Source organism: Erpetoichthys calabaricus, chromosome 14, assembly GCF_900747795.2.
Source record: "Erpetoichthys calabaricus chromosome 14, fErpCal1.3, whole genome shotgun sequence".
NCBI lineage: Eukaryota > Metazoa > Chordata > Cladistia > Polypteriformes > Polypteridae > Erpetoichthys > Erpetoichthys calabaricus.
In genome coordinates, this window is record NC_041407.2 from 96,216,600 (window position 1) to 96,230,275 (window position 13,676).

The window sequence follows — 13,676 nt, forward strand, 5'->3', positions numbered from 1 at the left end:
GTAACTCGGTGAGGTGCATTTTTTAAAAATTTTACAAAACAATTGTTAAAATATTATGCTTTATTGACATGTTCATTTAACATAATTAATGTAACAGAGAATTAAAAAGTTTAATTAATTTTATATAAAATATGCTGTTTCAGGATATTTTAATTTATAGTATTAAGCATAATTAAATTATTTTGGATAAAAACTATTTTATTATGTGCAACCGATGTACAGTACATATTTTTTTTATTTTAATCTGACATGCCATTTTTTTCAGTGCGGCCCACCAGAAGTTACCACGCTTTACATGCGCCATAATGAGGATTTCTAATTCTTATGAGAACAAGTACAATACTATGAAAATCCACATTTTAAGACAATTTTATATTTTAATGAATCAAGAAAATAAACACACAGAGCCAACATTCACACCCCGTCACTTTCTGTACAGTTTGTTACGCTGCAGCCTTATGTTAAAATCGCTTACATTATTTTTTTCCCGTCATCAAACAAACACTCAGTACTCAAGAATGACAAGTTGCTATTCAAAGAAACCTGATTTCTATAATGCCATGTACTGTAAACCCTTCTTCCGATCAGGTTATTGGACTCTGAGAAACCTAATTAACAGGTAGATTTCTCCGCCGATAATCCGATTATGTAGCCATGTAAACTCACAACCTTGTAACAGTTAAAGATTTTGTAGATGGAATGGAAACTGTAATTGTACCGTAGCAGAAATCCTATAAACGGTTATATGAGCAGGGCGTTCTGTCTACTTCATGCAGAATTCAATATAACAGCGTCCCGGACAGCAAACCTCAAACGTTTCTGCGGACTACGCTGCGCTGGGGTCTTTCTTTGTTAAAGGTTTCGTCCAGTGGGAGTCCAGCTGAAGTTGCTAGTAGAGTCTAGCATTACGTTTAGCGGTATAACAAGAAGTACACACTTGAGTCGGACTCGAGACGTGCCCGTTTCGAGCTTTTGGCACTCACAGTCTGTTCTGGTTTGTTCCCCTCCGCGCCGGAAGGTGTCGCCTGTCCTCAGGCTGCAGGAGGCACGCGGCGTCTGTTGTCATAGCAACACAACTGCCTCGACGAAGGAAGGAGGAGGTGCTTAAGTGTGGACGGTCTGGGGCTGAAACCTAATAAGGTTTAGCTTTAAGTCATTTCACATTGTTATTACTCTGTAATACCAGGGTTTCTAAAACTTTTTTGATTTTTTTCTTGGCACAGTGAAGCGCAAAGAGAGGGCAGCATGCTGGATTGTGCATGGGGTCAGTGATGGCGTCTTTGTAAAGTCTGCGCTAGGACGCACCTTAGTGAAATTTTACAAAGCTTGCCCTGATCGTAGACATTATGCCTTCTTTGAAGACAGTGCGGTTAGACAGACAAGGACTAACTGAAATCAGTCCCTTGGAGGACCCCGGAAACGTGCACAGCCTCTACCTACAGCAGGTAAGGGCCAGTCTAGTCTGAGTGTGGGGACGTAGGGGAAGGTGGCTGATCAGCGTTAAAATGTATATATTTTTTGTAATTCTAGAATGAGATAGAGAAAATTGAAAATCTACATTCCATGTCCAGTCTAAGGTAAGAGCGTTATGGCTTTCGTGTATGGTGCTTTAGAGAGATTGATTGGTCACTTTGCTTAAACACAAGATGAACATTCTCTCAGATTAAATCACCAAAGAGCTACCATAAATGAACTGGAGTGGTATGGCTGTTTCTTTCAACCTGTTGGAATAGAAAACCTGACCAAATGTCATTCAATTTCCTATGTCAATTTCTCATTGGGATTAATAAAGTATCTATCTATCTATCTATCTATCTATCTATCTATCTATCTATCTATCTATCTATCTATCTATCATGTCTTTTGCCAAGAGCGAATATGCACTCCCTGAGCAAATTAAGCGCAATGAATGGAAAGATGAATATTTGTACAGAGCATCTTCAGAATAGGTTGCTGTCAAGCGCTTTATATAAAAATGCAAAACAGCGACCGACATATACACTCACTGAGCAAATCATTAGGTACATCTGCTCATGCAGGCAATTATCTAATCAGCCAATCGTGTGACAGCAGCACTATGCATCAAACAGGTCAGGAGTCTCAGTTAATGTTCACATCAGACATAAGGGGTCTCATTTATAAACTCACCAAAAGAGGCCTGAAATGCGCATACACAACTTTCCACACAAACTTTGGGATTTTTAAAAGAAAACTTGACTAGGATATATTAATAGCAACTCTGACCCATGTGTATGCAACATCTCGGAGAAACTGTGAAGTGACGACACCCTTTGATCCAATAGGGAAATACAGCCCAGTGTGGGCTGGGTGGTCTCATGATCCTGGAACCCCTGCAGATTTTGTTGTTTTTATCTCCAGCCCTCTGGAGTCTTTTTTTTTTTTTTTCTGCCCTCCCGGCCATCGGTCCTTACTTTATTCTTTGTTATATAGTATTGCCTAATCTTATTCTTATTTTTTAGAAACTTTTCTTTCTTCATCATGTAAAGCACTTTGAGCTACATCATTTGTATGAAAATGTGCTATAGAAATAAATGTTGTAGTTGTTGAAGCAAACCCAGGTCTCCTAACTGCGAGGCAGCAGCGCCGCCCAGGGCTGTTCTTCTGAACTCCAATTCCCATGCAGCCCTGCAGGTGTTCACACTGGGACTACTTGCAAGGGGCACTGCCACCTGTTAATTTGGGGGATAAAGTGCTGCTGGCCTCCAGCGCTCACCAGACCATCCTTCTTTCCTGTTTCCCAGCCAGGACAGGAATTATACGGCGCCCCAGCTGGGTAATGTAGAAGAAGAATGTTCTCCTCAGCACCATGTATAGTTAATTAGAATTTTATAATAACTAATTTATAACTTGCCAGTGAGAGACGCTTTGGCTTATGAACTAACAAAAATATGTTATTCCAGGGTTCAGGAGAAATAGTGTCCACATGAATAAAATCTAAGCTGTTTCTTGTTTTCCCTTTCTCAGAGTGAATGTTTCACGGACAAGGTCACAAGGCTGCAGAAAAGTACATGTAGTTTATGCAAAGGCGTCTCTCCTGTGCTTAGCTTTGAGAACACAGATAATGCTTAGCTCAACAGACATATTGTTTAACTCTACTTAGATGATAAGGATGTTTTTCTGTCTTATCAATCATGAGATGCTGAAGTATAAAAAACCCCTCCTGGCTTTTGATCAGGGTTCAAATTGAGTTTTGCGGCAATAAGTTATGCTCTTTGAATCTCTACTTACTATGACTCCGAATGAATAATTAAGAGAACTGAAGAGAAATATTATCTGCCTGCTTTCAGTGTGCCTTTTTCGTCCACAATAATGTCTGCAATCTGGCCATCCCTTCCATTATGGCCTTCCCGGCCAGGCAAGAGATCTTCCCCATTCTTGGCCAGGATGCCCGTCCTTCCTCCTTGGGCACTTACACAGAGTTACGCATTTAAAGCTATGGCAAAAATAGAAATATTTCTAAGTACCTTATAAATGTAAAAATCATACTGCGGTGCTTTTTGGAATGCAGAATAAGAGGGAGCCATTGTTCTTGACCATGTGGTGTTTCCTACATTTCTAATCCTAGCTTTTATTTTTTTTTTGAGGTTCCTGACTCTAGCTGGAAACAAGATAAAACAAATTGAAAATCTCCAAGCTCTGAGTTCCTTGCAGTTTCTGGATTTGTCCGACAACCTCATCGCGCAGCTTGATCTGGGTAACGGGCGGCCTCCACTGAGTGTGAATTGTGCAGTGGTGACTTGTATTCATGCTGAACGTGTGGTTGAGCCCACTTAATTTATATTTTCCTTCTTTAGATGAGCTGCCTAAAAACCTGATCATATTAAACCTCACCGGCAATCCATGCACAGCTGAAAAAGAATACAGGTAAGGCCGGGCTTGGCACTTAGGGGTCCAGACACTTGAAACCTCTGCAGTGGCACTTCTTTTTAACAATCAGCTTGAGTGTCATGACAGGAATAAAGACAGGGTGTGCCAACCTCTACATACAGGGAGTGTTTAGTTAATTAGGCATTCTCAATGCCAGGTCTGTAGGACTCTTTATGTTCAGCTTTTATTATTGTTATTATTATTATTACCAGTGCCATCTCTAGTATTTTTTATGTCCTGGGCAAAAGTAAAAACATCCCACACCACCCAGACCCGTGCCACTGAAATACATACGGTGGTAAGATCAAAATAGGGGGTGGGGTTCTTCTTTGGAGTTTTACAAGAGTCGTGCATAGATGTCAAATCTAAAAAAGCAGGCGGGGGGTTTGGGCAGGGCCGTATTAACACATGGGCATTTGCCCAAGGGTGCCATGAGCATAGGGAGCCCACGTTTTTTTATCTGATGCCTATATATGTTTATAATTAGCAGCAAAAACAGGTCACTAATTAAGAAAAGGGTTAAAATGAAAACCTGTAGCCACTGGGGCCCCCCAGGACTGGAGTTGGACACCCCTGCTGTATACTATCATTATTTGCAACATATAACTTTACAATAAATGTTAAAAAGCATTGTAATACTTGTATTTTTAAAATTATGTGGGCTATTTATTAAATGATGCACCCTTTGGTAGCAATGCGTTGTGGGTAAGGCAGTCCTAGTGCAAATGACATTACTTGTAGTTAAAGACTGTTAGTTACATTATATAGTTATATTTTTCCTGTTTGAATAAACACGTACAAAATGTTTGATATGCATATATGTAAATTGTATTGATGCACCTAATCCTAGGGGCCCATTCTGTCTAGTTATGCCCCTACATAATACTGAAATGCCTTGAATTTCTTTTCTCTAGGACACGGTTAGCTGATGCTTTGCCACATCTTAGGGACCTGGACAACCAGCCAGTGTTGTCCAAAAAGGACTCAAAGACGGACTGCAGTGAAGAGCGGGAGGAGGCAACCAGCTCAGAGGATGAGGATGATTATTACACCCATGAGGCCTGGTCGACAGACAGAGTGCGAGGTAAAAAGTCCAAATCAGGCTGTCTGCAGTTCTTCAAGGGCTGATATTTTATTTCTTGGTTTGGCAAAATGGGAAAATGTTGCTGTTGGAATAATCGGCAGTAGTAGGCCTGCACACAATAAGAACACAAGCTAACAGGGGCTTTATATTGACATACAGATGTAACACATACAGGTACTGGTCATAACATTAGAATCTAATGACAAAGTTGATTTATTTCAGTAATTCCATTCAAAAAGTGAAACTTGTATATTAGATTCATTCATTACACACAGACTGATGTATTTCAAATGTTTATTTCTTTTAATGTTGATGATTATAACTGACAATTAATGAAAGTCCCAAATTCAGTATCTCGGAAAATTAGAATATCAATTAAGACCAATGCAAAAAAAGGATTTTTAGAAATGTTGGCCAACTGAAAGGTATGAACATGAAAAGTATGAGCATGTACAGCACTCAATATTTAGTTGGGGCTCCTTTGGCCTGGATTACTGCATGGCATAGAGTCGATCAGTCTGTGGCACTGCTCAGGTGTTATGAGAGCCCATGTTGCTCTAATAGTGGCCTTCAGCTCTTCTGAATTGTTGGGTCTGGCGTATTGCATCTTCCTCTTCACAATACCCCATAGATTTTCTATGGGGTTAAGGTCAGGCGAGTTTGCTGGCCAATCAAGAACAGGGATACCATGGTCCTTAAACCAGGTACTGGTAGCTTTGGCACTGTGTGCAGGTGCCAGGTCCTGTTGTAAAATGAAATCTGCATCTCCATAAAGTTCGTCAGCAGCAGGAAGCTTGAAGTGCTCTAAAACTTCCTGGTAAACGGCTGCGTTGACCTTGGACCTCAGAAAACGCAATGGACCAACACCAGCAGATGACATGGCACCCCAAACCATCACTGACTGTGGAAACTTTACACTGGACCTCACGCAACGTGGATTCTGTGCCTCTCCTCTCTTCCTCCAGACTCTGGGACCTTGATTTCCAAAGGAAATGCAAAATTTACTTTCATCAGAGAACATAACTTTGGACCACTCAGCAGCAGTCCAAAGGCGAGACGCTTCTGATGCTGTCTGTTGTTCAAGAGTGGCTTGACACAAGGAATGCGACAGCTGAACCCCATGTCTCGCATACGTCTGTGCGTGGTGGTTCTTGAAGCACTGACTCCAGCTGCAGTCCACTCTTTGTGAATCTCCCCCACATTTTTGAATGGGTTTTGTTTCACAATCCTCTCCAGGGTGCGGTTATCCCTATTGCTTGTCCACTTTTTTCTACCACATCTTGTCCTTCCCTTCACCTCTCTATTAATGTGCTTGGACACAGAGCTCTGTGAACAGCCAGCCTCTTTAGCAATGACCTTTTGTGTCTTGCCCTCCTTGTGCAAGGTGTCAATGGTCGTCTTTTGGACAACTGTCAAGTCAGCAGTCTTCCCCATGATTGTGTAGCCTACAGAACTCGACTGAGAGACCATTTAAAGGCTTTTGCAGGTGTTTTTAGTTAATTAGCTGATTAAAGTGTGGCACCAGGTGTCATCAATTTTGAACCTTTTCACAATATTCTAATTTTCCGAGATACTGAATTTGGGACTTTCATTAGTTGTCAGTTATAATCATCAACATTAAAAGAAATAAACATTTGAAATACATCAGTCTGTGTGTAATGAATGAATCTAATATACAAGTTTCACTTTTTGAATGGAATTACTGAAATAAATCAACTTTGTCATGATATTCTAATTTTATGACCAGCACCTGTAGAGCAAAATAAAGAGCACTTCCATATACAGGGTAGAAGTGGCCCACCAGAGGGTGTAGTGACCTGCATGTTCAGAGGGTGTCCAGGTGAAAAATTCCCCACAGGAACCACATTAGGGCAGAGTGGAGGCTCTCAGGCTAAGGATCTGCGCTGGTATCTGGAGGGTTGCTGGTTCAAATCCCATTACTGGCAGCAGGACCCCTTCTGGGTCCCTTCTTAACCTAAAACGTGCTCCAGGGGCCACTGTACGTTGGCTGACCGTGCACTCTGACCTCAAAAGGGTATGTGGAAGGACAGATTCTCCTTGGGGATTAATAAAGGTCAGGTCAGTTTGGGGATCCTGCACTGGTACAGCACGTTGCCATACCCATCACACGATGAAACAGCTCAGGATGCTGGCATGTCATAAGGGGCACCTGATCCTGTATAACTTAATGAAACCTGTTTAGCCCATTTCAGGGGCTTGGGCATTTCCTAGAAGTACTAGACATAAGGCAGGAACCATCTCTGAACAGGACACCCGATCACCACAGGACCCAATTAGAAATACCAATTAACCTCACACACATGTCCTTATTATTTGTGGTAGTATTGTTATTATAGTACTGTATAGTAGTGAGCCCACTTAAGCCTGATTCAGGGTTTAATAGATCAAATATGTGAAAGAAAAATTAACTGCTTGCAAGCTACTAAGGGTTAAAAACTGACATATTTGTTTTGCTATAACGGCAGGTTATTCATACAGACGTCTGTCATAAGACAGGATGCAGTAAGCTGACCAAGGACAACTTCTTTATTTAGAACATGTCCGTTAGACACGGGAAAGATGACCTTTCCTTCTTTGGGGCCCCTCTGACACGTACACAAAACAGAAATGGTTGGCCGATTTGCGCAATATAAAATGAAATGCATAAGTAAACGAAATTATGCTTTTTTTATAAGAAAAGGGAAGGGGAGGGAGAAAATATAAAAAAGCTGACTGAAAAGCAGAACTTTGCTCTTCTGCCTTGCAATGCAGAATCCATGTACTCATCTGTGACTGAAAAAAGACTGATTGATTGAACTATTCCTGTCTTCCTCGGAGATCTCCTTCCACAAATACTACAATAGTAGACTTGGTTAGCAAGAGGTGGGAATGCAGTGGACAAGCTGGTACAAAAGCCTCATAATCTGGGTCTGACCATATCGTTGTGTCTCAGGATCAGGGACTTTCTCACTAACAGGCCTGAGGTGGTTAGAATTGGAGATCGTACATCAGCCACACTGGTTTTGAACACAGGCACGCCACAGGGTTGTGTGCTCAGCCCAGCACTCTTCACGTTATTTACACACGATTGCTCTGCCATCCATGCCACAAATATGGTTGTGAAGTTTGCGGATGATACAACCGTGGTGGGTCCCATATCAGCCAACAACCTCATCTTAAACACCAGCAAGACCAAAGAGATCATTGTGGACTATAGGAGGTCCAGAAGAACAGAACATGCTCCTATATTCATACATGAGGAGGCTGTAATGTGTGTGGACAATATCAAGTTCTTAGGTATCCACATCACATCGGATCTGACCTGGTCTTTGAACACATCTCACCTGGTAAAGAAGGCCCAACAAAGACTTGTTCCTCAGGAAGATGAGACATGCCAGATTCTCCTCTCGGCTGCTCACAAACTTCTACAGATCCACTATAGAAAGCATTCTCTGTCACAGTATGACAGTGTGGTACGGCAGCTGCACAGGACAGGAAGGACTTGGCACGGGTGGTGAGAACAGCACAGGGGATCATGGGAAGTCCTCTCCTAGACCTGGACTCTGTATATGCTGGAAGGGTGCAGAAGAGGGCCAAATGTATAGCTGCGGATCTCACCCATCCTGAAAATGGACTATTTGTACCACTGCCTTCAGGAAAGCGGTACAGAAACATAAAAAACACGTACCAGCAGAATGAAAGACAGCTTTTTCCCCAGAGCCGTGAAGTCCATCTGCCCCTGCTGATACACACACATACATCTACCCCTAACCTGCCACCCTGTAGACATGCACTTTCCCTTGTAATCAAACACACACTCGTATTTCTCCCGTGCAGACCCATGCACACAGATCACTGGTCTCTGCAGGCGTACTACCTCAGGAAAAGTCTGGACTTGATGATGTTTTATTGCTGCTGTCTTTTATACGTATTATGTTTATTTTATTATTTATAGTGTATTGTGTATTTAAGTATTCTGCCTCGATGCTGAGTCCTACCAACAAAAAAATTTGTTATGTGTATGCATAATGACAATAAAGAATTCTATCCATCTATCTATGCCAGAGCCACCCGTAATCCTGAGTTAAACTGTGAGTAATAAAAATAATAACAGCAATGATAATAACCCCTGTCCTGGAGTGATGAACCATCTAAGGTTAGTCCATGTCTATCACCCAATACTGCTGGCCCCCTACAAGTCTCAGTTGGATTAAATGGCGTTGCAAGTGGATGGAAGAATTTTTGTAATGGTCAGCTATGACAGATCATTCATATTTTATCATGGTGCTTTATCATACATCCAGAATTGCATGCAAGCTGCTAATTCCTCTTTCACAGCAATCGGTTTATGCACCCAGACAATTGTGAAAAATAAACAGATTTATAATTGGAGCGTAATATAAGAGTAATGAGTTTAAAGCAGGGGTGTCCAACTCCGGTCCTGGTGGGCTGCAGTGGCTGCAGGTTTTCATTCTAACCCTTTTACCTAATCAGTGATCAGTTTTTGCTGCTACTTAACTCCTTTACCCTTCATTTTAATAGCCTTGTTTTTAAGGATTCTGTCCTCTGAATTGGTTTGTTTTTTCATTAAATGGCAGCCAAACAGAAATGTGACGTGAAACGAGCCGACAGATGACCAGCTAAACTAGAACATCAAACTTCAGCCATCTTCACTCCAACCAGTTTGTTAATGAGAAGGCGATTCTTGCTGTTAATTAAACTCGTTATTTAATTCCACTGCGTGTTGCTGCTCTCATTCTGCCACAGCAGACTTGTGATATTCTATTTTTTCTAAGACCACCGTCAAGATGTTTTGGTGACCTGAGCAGACCAACCTTTCTTTATTTTCAGGTGAGCTGCTCATGTGGCAGCTTGTTTTGTGTCTCATTATTGTTTGGCTGCTCATTAAGGAAAGACAAACAACTAAGGCAGGGGTGGGCAAAGTCGTTCCTGGAGGGCCGCAGTGGCTGCGGGTTTTTGTTCCAACCCAGTTTCTTAAGAAGCACTTATTGCTCAAGTAACACTTCTGCTTCACTTTAGTTGTCTCGCTTGTTAAGATTTTGAACCCATATTGCTTATTTTAGTCTTAAACAGCCGTATTCTCATTTTTTAATTGCTCCTTATTGGCCATAAGATACAAATGACAAAAGAAACCAGCAGTTCTCCATTTAGCTTGTTTCTATTTACAACTGTGTGGATTTATCTTGCACTGTTTGGTTTAATTAAATTCTTGGAAGGAAAGTGAAGAGAAAAAAGTGAAGGACTGAGATTTACTCATCCATTTTAGCCTTCAAATTATTTGGATGATATCCTTATAAAGGAAAATGACTTGACACAACAGAGTTAAAGCACTTAAAACGCCATGAAATTAAATTATTGGCAACAATTGTTTTCTAATTAAGCAATTGGGTTGGAACAAAAACCTGCAACCACTGCGGCCCTCCAGGAACGACTTTGCCCATCCCTGAACTAAGGGATCTGAGTCACGTCAATTAAAATGAAGACGAAGCAAGTGAATCAGCAGCAAAAATGGCTCATGAATTAAGAAGATGGTTAGAATGAAAACCTGCATTGACTGCGGCCCACCAGGACCGGAGTTGAACACCCCTGGTTTAAAGCATATGCTTTATTTGTAAAACAAAGACATAAATGCTACAGGCTGCTACTAATTTATGGGATATAACTGTTTAAAAAAAATCACGACAATACTTTGTAAAACTTTGAAACTTGCGGATCACAAGATGCTCATGAAGCTGTGAGGTTTCATCCTTGGTGAGCACAGCCTTGCCCTTTTTATTGCTTCATTGGCCTCACTGTCAGTTTTCCTTTTTTTTTTTTTTTTTTGCCCCCCAGATATGTTTAAGACATTCCGGGAAGAACTGCTCCACCAATCCGAGCAAAGAATACGCTATGCCACTAACGAACACGAATCCAGAATGGAGGAGATCGAGATGCTGGATGGATCAGCACCTTCAGCAAGACGCCTTATCCAGGAACAGACCTCTGCTGTAAATGAACGCAAATTAGAGGGGCCTAAAGAAGCACCCGGGAGTCACCCGGTGGACAGTAACGTGAACGCAAGGGAGACTTCTGGAAAGCTTCAAAGGAGTAAAGCTAACTCAGCAAGAATGAAACAGTCCCAGGATGTCACCAGGATGTTGCCGGCTATCAGTGATGATCGCCATAAAAAGAACTCATTGGGCATGAGCAGATCGGTCAAAGCAATTCACTCCCCCCAGTGTACTTGCTCAGTTCCAAAACCAGGGAGCGCCGGAAAAAAAAAGGCAGCCAACACACCCATAAAATCTGCAAATGACATGAAGAGGCCAGTTAAAATATCTTCCTTAAGTGGAAAGGCCTCCTCAAGGATTCAAAGCACTGAAAGTGCTCTGTTGGCAGTCGACAGCCAGGAGAAAAACTCACGTGCAGCAGCCGGCAAAGACAGGACGGCTCCCTCTGTCAATCCCAGGAGATTTGCTGCATTCCAAGGAAACTGACCACCAGCCTAAACGTGGCCAGTGTCCTGGCATTCATTTCCTCTCGTGAAGGTTTGACTTTTGTGGATTGCATTTGACATTTTTTCACTGTTGTTGCAAAATTAAGGAATTACGTTTTTGTGCTACTTTCGATATCATTCTTACTGGAATAAAAGTTCACTTCTTTACCAACAGAGCACAGAGGATAGCACTGGTTTGAGTGGCAGCAGTCCATATCAATGCTTGATGTGGAACTGAATTAATGGCGGTACTCTTTTCATAGCGATACAGTGACATTTGATTAACGACTTTTCCCCTCTTGTTCTCAGAGAGGTTCTGGTGCTCAAGAGTATGCTAAAAAAAGGGTGCTGGTACGCTGAAACATCAATCATGGCAAAGCCGTGAAGGTTGATCAAAGAGCCCTTTAGGGTCCCCTTGAAGATTCATGAAGAGATTCTGGTGTTCACCACTATGCTTAAAAAAGTTGCCTTGCCGATCCGTGATGATGCAGAGTAGTGATGACTGTGCTGCTCGATATGCCGATGGGGACAGCTCTTTGATCGTGACCCTCTAAAAGCCAAAGCTGGCAAACACTATTAGATTGCGCAGCTCGAGTCACCAAAGGGCATCCTCTACCCCCACCCACTCTTCGATCACGACCCTCTAAACGTCAAGAAGGACAATCATCCCCACACTTGCTTTTCAATTGCTCAGCTTGAAATGCTAATGCTAACTGCAGCACGAGGCTAATCATTCTAAAACCAGCCCTGCTTCTGATACATTTAATTAACCGATGGCACCAAAATGGAGGCCCAATGTATTAGGAAGTTTCTGGGGTGAAGCTGGGTAAGACACTGTATATACCCTCTTAATCAAATTTAGAGCCTATCCTGGCACCATTGGGTGTAATTATGGAAACAGCCCTGGACAAGATGCCCACCCTCACACATCCTCATTGAGGCCGGGTGAGACAACTAGCACTGTATATACCCTGTGACAAAAGGCGCTATACGAGCGCTCAACCCGACACAGACAGACGCAGGAGGCACACTGACAAAACAAATAAATGTTTTTATTTTTATTTTTCTTCACCTGTGGACAACTGCTTCCTCTGTTCTTCTTCCCACAGGCACAACACAGTCCCACAAGCACAATAGCACAATCACCACACTACTTCTCTTTATCTCCTCCACTCCTCTCTGGCAAGCTTTGTCTCCCTCCTTCTGACTCTGGCTCTCAGAGTGGTGGCTGCTGGCTCCTTTTATAGCCCACCTGGAAGTGCTCCAGGTGTTTAATGGTCCATTTCTGGCTGCACTTCCGGGTGTGGTGGAAGAACCGCCCATATGGCCTCAGGAACCACTGCAGCGCCCCCTGGTGGCACCCCCAGATCCCAACAGGGTTGTAGAGAACTCCATCTCCCTTGGAGCCCTGCAGGAATCCGAGGCACCACTGTCACCCAGTGGGGCTGCCATCTAGCGTCCCTGTGTAAGTACTTTCCTGACCAGGCTTGCTCCACCGGTCCATATAATGAAGAGGTGTCCCGGCCATCTGTGACAACCCTCTTAATCAAATTTAGAGCCTATCCTGGCACCATTGAGTGTAAGTATGGAAACAGCCCAGGACAAAATACCCACCCTCACACATCCCCTTTGAGGTCATTTTATTAAACTATTCTCCATATCTTTTGTGATGTGGGAGAAAAAAAAATTAAGCCACCAGAGAAAAATCAATGTAGACATGAGGAGAATGGCCGACCTCACAATAGACACTGACCGATTACAACCCACCCATGAGGCAGCAACACTAGACACACAACAGAAGGGTAGTATATACTGTGAACAAAAGACAATGGGGAAATAATAAACGGGTGGAGACCAACTGGGACCCCCATTTAATGTTGGGCAAATTAATGAAAGTAAAAGAAACGTTCAGATGAAAATGATTGTGGATGTTGTCGTCTTTCCTTGCCAATCTCAGGCAAAAGAGATTAAAATGTTCTCCTCAGCAGCGCTCAGTTCTCTTCTGAATTGGTTTCAGAAATGAATGGCAACTTCCAGCGACGTTGTTCTTTAAATAGCCCATGGGGCAGAAGAGGTGGGAACTTTAGGGACCAAACCAAAAGTGTTATCCGCCATCATTGTTCAGTCCTGAGTCGGGAGGGAGCAGACTTGCTGGAGGAGGAGTGGAAGCAGAAGGACACAGATAGAGGAAGAGTGAAGAAGAAAAGA

The 13,676-nt window shown here is 42.5% G+C and overlaps 1 protein-coding gene across 1 annotated transcript; it reads left to right on the forward strand.

The window, feature by feature from the left end:
* The first annotated feature begins 1,035 nt into the window (after positions 1-1,035).
* Positions 1,036-13,390, forward strand: LOC114665106 (leucine-rich repeat-containing protein 46-like). Its single transcript, XM_028819499.2, has 7 exons — positions 1,036-1,140; positions 1,224-1,445; positions 1,531-1,577; positions 3,606-3,715; positions 3,816-3,885; positions 4,803-4,972; positions 10,826-13,390. Exons 2-7 carry the CDS (start codon positions 1,347-1,349, stop codon positions 11,467-11,469), a joined length of 1,140 nt encoding a protein of 379 aa, XP_028675332.1. The 5' UTR covers positions 1,036-1,140; positions 1,224-1,346; the 3' UTR covers positions 11,470-13,390.
* The last annotated feature ends 286 nt before the right edge of the window (positions 13,391-13,676 follow it).

Excerpts from the sequence above, each read along its gene's own strand:
- LOC114665106 (XM_028819499.2), top strand. The coding sequence starts at position 1,347 with ATGCCTTCTTTGAAGACAGTGCGGTTAGACAGACAAGGACTAACTGAA. Across the intron at positions 1,578-3,605 it reads CATTCCATGTCCAGTCTAAG|GTTCCTGACTCTAGCTGGAA; the intron begins GTAAGAGCGTTA and ends TTTTTTTTTGAG. Across the intron at positions 3,716-3,815 it reads CATCGCGCAGCTTGATCTGG|ATGAGCTGCCTAAAAACCTG; the intron begins GTAACGGGCGGC and ends TTCCTTCTTTAG.